The sequence below is a fragment of the Triticum dicoccoides genome, chromosome 5B (assembly GCF_002162155.2).
Source record: "Triticum dicoccoides isolate Atlit2015 ecotype Zavitan chromosome 5B, WEW_v2.0, whole genome shotgun sequence".
NCBI classification, from domain to species: Eukaryota; Viridiplantae; Streptophyta; class Magnoliopsida; order Poales; family Poaceae; genus Triticum; species Triticum dicoccoides.
The window spans coordinates 49,759,471-49,767,719 of NC_041389.1; the positions used below are offsets into that span (position 1 = coordinate 49,759,471).

Consider the following 8,249-nt stretch of genomic DNA (forward strand, 5'->3'; position numbering starts at 1 on the left):
TTGGTCTTTACCCGCGGGCGCGGCTTCTCACCCTCATCATGGTCCTCGACGACTTCCTTCCCTCCACACGCCTTCAGGGCGGCACATTGTGCCCTGAACTTCCCTCCTTGTTGATGACCATCCAACAATGGGTGAGGTTGAAAGACTTGTTCTCATGCTGAGTCATGAAGGCTTCTAAAGCTTGGAATGCCTACAAATAGAGCGCATGCAACCATATGGGGAAATGGACATGCAAGCATATGGGAAAATGGACATGCAAGTATGAAACAATGAAAACAAAGATGGACACATGTATACCATGTCTTTGATGCCGAGGCCACTCATGGGACATCCTCGATGCTCTCAAGGGTATCACAAAACTTGTTGCACTCTTGTTGTATCACCCCCAACGCTTCAAGAGGGACACCCACCCACGCTTGCTCTCCATCTTGTATGGCGCGAGCTTTTTGCGTTTAGGAAATTCGGGATGAACACGTAGCCAAAGTGTTAATGCCTTTTGCTCGGCGCCGACCTTGAGGTCTTGTTCAATGTCCCTCCGACATTCACAAAGGAGCTTGTCCTCGTGCTTTGTGTATGACTTCTTGTTTGCATTGGCTTGGGTGGAGAGCTTGTCTTCGAAAAACAAAGGCTCCCCGTCGATGTCAATTTCATCTTGTTCTTCTAGGTCGTGGTCTTCTGGGAATTTGTGGTCTTGCGGGAAAGTGTTGCCCATGCCATCTTGGCCTTGCGTAAAGGGGTCTACATTGCCTCCATGGCCTTGAGCAAAGGTGTCGGTCGTGCCCTCGTGGTCGGCCATGAAGGGGCTTTGGGTCTCGTCGAGATCGAAGGCCGCGCCACCCACACCACCTTAGGAGATGATGTTCTCGATGATGAAACGGTTGGCCGTCTCGTCTTCGATGCCCGGCATTATGTCGAACAGGTTGCGGGCGTCGGGAAAGCATGCCAGCTGGGATCTGTCGCAGACGTTTCCTCTGTCCCCCGGTGGATGATCCACCGAACACAGGTGTGGTGTTGAGTTTGATTGCCATGGGCACGGGCATGGCCGGCACGACCATGCTCACCTTCAGTGAGCAGCCACGGGAGAAATGGGAGGCTTTCGGGTAAAGGTGGAAGCCGGGCGTCTGTAGCGTGGTGGACGTGCGGGGCAACTCTGCGATGGCGCGGGAGGAAAGGCAGACGAGCCCGTGCTAGCGACGGCCATAGTGGCAGCGACGATCCCGTGCTGGCCTTGGTTTAACCCTAGTTAGTGTAGGGCCTCCCTCATTGCCGCAGCGAGGAGGGCCTTGTTTTCCTCTTGTTGTGCGGCGGTGGCCAAGGCGGCTGCGGACGCTGCTTCAAGCTTGTTGCACCTGCCTCCGTCCATTCCTCTTGGCTGATTGCACGACCCGATGTGTGTCCGTCAACTCCTTTTTCTTGGTCGGAGCTGCCGTTTTGCGGGTGCCGCAAGGCTTGCCTTTGGCGGAGGCGAGGGTGGCGAGGCCAGAGGAGGCGAGGCCGCCGGCTGCGTCGAACACGAATGGGCGGGAGGTTTTTGGAAAAGAGAAGGAAATGGGGGTGGTTGTGCCGCCGACTGGCAGGCCTGGGGGAGGAGTAGGCTGGCGTCACGCGCGTCCATTTTCTGTCTGCGCCGACGCAAACGAGGCCCAAATTTGGGCTTGAAATGGATCGCGCCACGGACAATAAGCGGACGTGCGTCTGTTTTGCTCGCCGCGTTGGGCCGACTTTTGTGTCTGTTTCGACCCAAACTGACACGCGTGGACACTTGGGGTCCGCACATTGTTGCTCAAAAATCGTGGCTGACAGTCTAATCCGTTACTAACTATAAGATCTTATCATGTCATGTAAAGTTAGCATTCAAATTCATCCATACAGTAAGGTTGGCTATAAGACTATTATATATTTTTTACCTTCTCTCTTTCTTTTTCTTCATACTTATTGTACATGCACATAAGCACATGTAAATATTGGCGGCAGGCCGTTGGCCAGGGTTTGGAAAATTAATCCGAGCGGGACACTCGGCTTACCGAGGGTGCCACATGGCACCTCCATTAGTCTCGGTCGGCCGTCATGTAGCTTTATTTCGCGGAGAGCCTCTGATTTTGATCTCGACTTGTATGTAATCCTAGTAGCGCGGAACGATACCCGACTTACATGACGTAAGCTGGTCGAAATGAAGCAGGGAGTGGTAAGCCGAGTGCAGCACTTGGCTAACTCTAAGCTGAGATTATTTGGGGCTCTGAATATGTTTCATAGTCGGCTTTATTATTTTTCCTGTAGTGTTTACAAGGATACGTCTCAGTTACGATCTACTACCTCCGTTTATAAATACTCGGCTTTATTATTTTTCCTGTAGTGTTTACAAGGATATGTCATTTTGGTAGTTTAAATTGAAATACCGAAACATCATATATTTAGGAATAGAGGGAGTAGCTATTTATGCGGAATAGCGCTAGGTCCTCTAAAGTATGTGTCTGGCAAGTCAAGTTGACGATGTGCCTTGTTGCTCTAGTGGGCCTCCGAGTTGTGGCCTTGGGCGTCCCCATTACTGACGGGCCGACTACTCCAGGGGCATGGCATGAAATCTCATCGTGAAGGTCAGAGTTGTCGGCTGCTGGCGCGTGTGGCCATCTATTGGCATGGGCTATCGTGGCCTCTGTTGATGTTTGCGGGATAGCTTAGTTGGTAATGCTTTGCGTTGAAATCAGAGTCGCTTGTTCGGCAAGGCAACCGGTGATAAGGATGGCGCTTGCGGCGTCTTGACAGATGTTCTTTTCTTCTCTGTAGCTTCGTGGTGTCCATGCTAGTGGCTAGATCGGCCGGTGGTGCTCATGTTACGTGGGCTGTGTTGTATTGGTTTTAACCCGGCTGTTCCATGCCGTAACCCGGCAATTCTCACTCTCTTCTGAATTAATAAAAATGGCAAAACTTTTGACTTAATCATGTGGTTTTGTGATCTAACTGAGACACAAATTGCAATCATCATGGTGGTAACCTTTGTCAGAACAGCTCTTTCTCCGTTTATGAAACGAGATGCTTTATTTATTTATTTTAATAATAACGACAGACAAATAAATAATCGTACGTAGTACAGCATAGCACGCCGAGGATTAGTTAGTACTCTGGGTATCCATCTGATTTGATGGCCCTGTAGAGAGTGTATGTGTAATAAGAAAGGCTGACAGCCAGCAATGGTCCAAGCACTATCAGCAACACCCATGGAACTGTACCGCCGCACGAAAGGAGGCCGAACTTGAGCTGAACCAGGTGGATAATCGAGATGAGCAGGAACAAGCCTCCGAGGATGGACAACAGCATCGACAACCCCATAACCATCTTGTACCGGAGGACCATTGGCTCCTCCTTCTCTCGACTCGTGGTTTCAATCAGGTGTATGATGTTGAGCCTTGTGCCATGGCCAACGAGAGTGGACGCCAAGTAGCAACCAAAGGAGAGGAGCTCGAACAGGACGAGCTGGCTGCTGATGTCGTTGCCTGCGAGGCAGTTGGTGGGGATGCCTGGAGATGGCGTCACCGTGCCACTCAGACCGACGAAGATGGCGGTGGAGAAGAAGCCATTAGCAGTCACCATGCTCTCGAGAGCTTTCTCGTGGACCCTCCGTCTTTTGTCTTGTTGCGACTCCGGCATGCTTCCTGTCTTCTCACGGCAAGCGTGTCAGAAACTAGAATGGAATTATCTTCTTACCATGAAATTATGGTATAGCGATCGACCATCATACCTTTAGCAACGAAGCTCTCCAATGCACGCAGATCGAAAATGGTCCGCCGGCAACTTGTTTCTGTTCCTTGTTCGCTGTCCCAGGCTCCTTAAATAGCCCAATGGCAAGGTACTTCATCCATAGAGCATCCCATTGTTAGAGTGGGCACAAATGAAGCCTTCCCAGGGCATGTGATTCTCGGCCATCGGATTAGCGTATCAAACCAATCCCGGCCGTCGGATCTTCATCTGTAGTGATCTGGCCATCGGATCGAGTCCGGCACTGCTACAATGAATATTTGCCTCCGCTTTTACACCCTCTTTGTCTTCATGTATCACACTGACGCGAGGGCCCTAGGCGGTGTGGGACACGCCCGTCAGCGACCGTGGCGGGTATTGCTGCCGGTGAACGGCCGTCTCTGCGCAGGTGGGCGTGCCACCGCCTGTTATTTGGGTTGCCCGCAAATGGGGTTTTCGTCATTCCATGTCTTGCCGCCTGCGTGGGGCTTCGCATGTGGCTGGCTAAGCCGAGGAGAGCGACTAATCGGTCCAGAACCCTAGCCGCCATCCCCGTCGCCCCCCTCCGCCGAGCTCTCCCGATTCCCCGCCCTCCCCCGACCCCAGACCCACCACCGCCGACCTCCTCCTACCCCCCAACTCCAGCCACGCCGCCGGCGACCCCCTCCTCTACCTCAACTCCAGCCCGCCGCAGCCAAGACGCGCACCGACCGCGGCCATCGTCCTCTGCCACCACCGCCTCGTCCTTCCCCTCCCTCCTCTCACCTCATCTTTGGCCCCCCTTCCAACCTCCATTGAGCCGCTGCCATGGTGACCGAGCTGCCATCCATTCCTCCCTCCCTCCTCATGCCCGGAACCCTAGCTCGTGGCCATGGTGACCGTATGCGTCGCAGGTAGGGGAGGAGCTGCAGCACTCCAACACGTCGACAAGGGAGGTATGAATCTGATCCGCATCCCCATCTTGTGGTTGGTTTTCTACATCTCGATGTTCTGTTTGGAGAGAGGACCTCACCTCACCTTCTCTTCTCCTTCAATTTTTTGCAGGTTGCCATGGGCGTGGAGGTGACGGCAGGAGGGCGTCGGCCTTGTCCTGCTCGAGGAGAAGGGTGGTATGGATCCCTCATTACCTGCCGTCATCACGTTCTCCCCTTCCTCTCTTGCATCCGGGCGCCGTCGTCTTGATGCCTCTCCCGCCATCGAACCTTAGGTCTGGTCCGTGTTTCAGACAGTCCTCTCTTGGTTAAGACGTGTGTGTCTGTCCTCTGATGCGGTGTTGCTGTTTGTAGCTTCAACCGACAGCTAGGGTTGGATTTCTGTTGTGGACGATGCATCTCGGTTCTTCGCCTAGTTAATTGCCATGGATGAGGTAATTTATGATGATGCACTCTGCTTTAAGCTCGATTCATGGTCTCATGTTGCTTGCTTGAATTTGTTTCCGACCGATGCACAGGATTGGGGTTAGGGTTTGCTAAGATTTGGCCCTTGGTCTTCGGTTGCCGCGTCGTCCTCGTCTTCGGCTTCCAAAGGATTGGATCTAGTGTGGTCGTTTCTTGCTGGGGTGTCTGTCGACGGTCCTAGGGCAGGTACTTTTCTGGATTCCTTTTTTGTGCTACCTGTTTGCTTCCATGCTTGCCGTATTGGTTGTAATGGTCGATTTGGTTGTTTCATAAGAGTGTCATGTGTGGTTAATTATGATTTGTTGTACGAGTAGATGGTACATGAACTTTATGAACTAAGAGACTATCATCTTTTTCTTGTATATTATTCACATATAGCATCTCATTTCTCTGGGTGTAAGTGGATTTAAATGGCAAAACTCAGGATGTTGCGCAACGCATGGAAGCAACAAGCCACAACATGACATGGGAGTACGTACTCTCAGGAGTACTAACCCATTTATATATATACTGTGATGATCTAATGAACAATTAATATATATATATATATATATATATATATATATATATATATAGGGAAAATGCATCCTAGCTACCACCCGGTGGTAGTTACCCCATATGTCTCATATACTACCATGTGGTACTATATATATTACTTTATCATTTTAAATATATTCATATATTATATCTAAGATATTTCAAAGCAAGTTACATGAAAAAATTGCATATGAACTCATAGTTTTTGTTATATTTGTGAAATACGTACATATTTGTACGTAAAAAAGAGCATACTCAAAACATGGTATATACTACCTAAAAATTAGTATATATACTACCTAATCATTATTATATACTACATACTACACGTACATACTCTCAATTTTGACAGATACTACATACAACATACAAAATGCAAGTGGTGGTAAGTACCACTGCTTGTAGGAAACATTTGTCCTATTATATATATATATATATATATATATATATATATATATATATACACACACACACACAGACACACACAGACGGTCTATTCCGCTAATATTAGCAGAATAACTATTCTGCACACCACTTCCGCACTGCACGCTGAACGCAAGTGCACGTCATTCTTTGAACCAAGTGTGCTGCAGTACTCACACGAGTGAACTTCTCGTCGGAAAAAACTGCACGCGTTATTTTTTCGGTACTGTTTTCGCTCTAATTTTTAACCGTTTATTGAAATGAGGCGTGTAATATACCGTTGAAAAGATATAGATGAGGCGCAAGTTCGATATGTTGAACACTTTTCAAGATTTCACACGGTTTAAGAGCAGTTTTGAAAATGGTGCAGCCCATGACGAGTGGCAGCGAGTGTTTTTTCGCGATTTCTTCTAAATCGCTTGTGGGAATGAAGCAAACGATATTCCGTTGGAAAGATATAGTCGAGGCGCATCTTTTTCATATATATTTTTTTCTCTAATTCGTTATGGTTTAAGAGCAGTTTCAAATTTACTAAATCGCAGAATTCTGGTTTTCAAATTTTTTCAAATTTGTGGTACTGTTTTCGCTCCACTTTTTTAACTGTTTGTCGAAATGAGGCATATGATACGCCGTTGTAAAGCTACAGACAAAGCGCAACTTCCATATGTTGAAATGTTTTTGAGATTCCTTACTGTTTTTAGTTAATTTTGAAAATCGTGTGACGGGCGACGAGTGGCAGCCGCCGTTTTTTCGTAAGAAAATTTCAAATCGGTCGCCGGAATGATGCAAATGATACATCGTTGGAAAGATATCGACGAGAAGCAACTTTTTCATATAGAACACTTTTTTTAATTCCTCATGATTTAAGAGCATTTTCGATTTTTCCGAAATGCGGACACTCTGTTTTTCCCGACACCAAGATCGACGTCTAAACCACATTAGATAGAAGAACGCACTGCTTCATACAGGAAACCGCACTGCATCAGACAATCTAGCAAACTGCATGTTTTCTAAATGCATTTTGTTTTGAAGGGATTATATAAAAAGTCCTTCGTAGTAGACTTTTTTCAAGACCAAAGCGCACTGCATTTGCATGTTTTAAATGCATTTTTCTTTGTAGTGGACTTTTTTACAAGACCAAAGCGCACTGCATTTTTGCATGTTTTAAATGCATTTTTGTTCTAAATGGTGTACAATTCCTCCAAAAATAATAAAAAGTGATCTCCTCTGTACATTTTTTTATAAAGTGAACTCCTTTGTTCTGCAAAGTGCACCGCAAAGATTTTTTTTAATGAGCGATTTTAACAAATTATACACCATGTCCTTACAAATTTGCAAAAAAGAATTCCTCCAAAAATAATAATAAGTGAACTCCTCTATACATTTTTTTTACAAAGTGAACTCCTTTTGTTTTGCAAAGTGCACCGCAAAGGTTTCCTGAATGAGTTGCATCGATTTTAACAAATTATACACCATGTCCTTACAAATTTGCAAAAAAAAAATCCTCCAAAAATAATAAAAAGTGAACTCCTCTATACAATTTGTTTACAAGCACTACTAGAAAAGGGGGCAATGGTCCAAGCCGGGTCAGCCCATTAGTCCCGGTTCAACCCAGAACCGGGACCAATGGGGGCATTAGACCCGGTTCGTTAGCCCCGGGGGCCGGCCGGGCCACGTGGGCCATTGGTCCCGGTTCGTCTGGACCTTTTGGTCCCGGTTGGTGGGACGAACCGGGACCAATGTGCCTTGCTCCTGGCCCACCACCATTTGTCCCGGTTGGTGGCCTGAACCGGGACCAAAGGTTTCCCTTTAGTCCTGGTTCAAGCCACGAACCGGGACCAATTAATTGCCTATATATACCCCACGAGCAGAGCACTCTCACTGCTCTGTTTTTCGTGGCCGGCAAGGAGAGAGCTTTGTGGTGCTCTAGCTCACCTCCTATGCACATGAGGTGTTCGATGGAATGCCCGAGCCACACTACTTAAGCTTTCTCCTCTCCAAGCTCCACCTCCAAGCTCCATTTTTCTCAATATTTGTCTAGGTTTAGCGGTCTGTCACGTCCCGTCCCCGTCTTCACCGCCGTCGATCGCCCACGCCGATCTCGTCGCCGGCACCACCATGGTGAGCCTCTTGTTCTTATCTTCTTTCTGAAAGGAAAAA

At 47.9% G+C, this 8,249-nt stretch overlaps 1 protein-coding gene across 1 annotated transcript; it reads right to left on the bottom strand.

The window, feature by feature from the left end:
• Positions 1-3,034: 3,034 nt before the first annotated feature.
• On the bottom strand, positions 3,035-3,779 carry LOC119305139. The gene is made up of 2 exons (XM_037581742.1): positions 3,737-3,779; positions 3,035-3,650 (listed from the first exon to the last, which is right to left on the bottom strand). The coding sequence occupies exon 2, from the start codon at positions 3,643-3,645 to the stop codon at positions 3,112-3,114; it is 534 nt and encodes a 177-aa protein (XP_037437639.1). The 5' UTR covers positions 3,646-3,650; positions 3,737-3,779; the 3' UTR covers positions 3,035-3,111.
• Between the last annotated feature and the right edge of the window lie 4,470 nt (positions 3,780-8,249).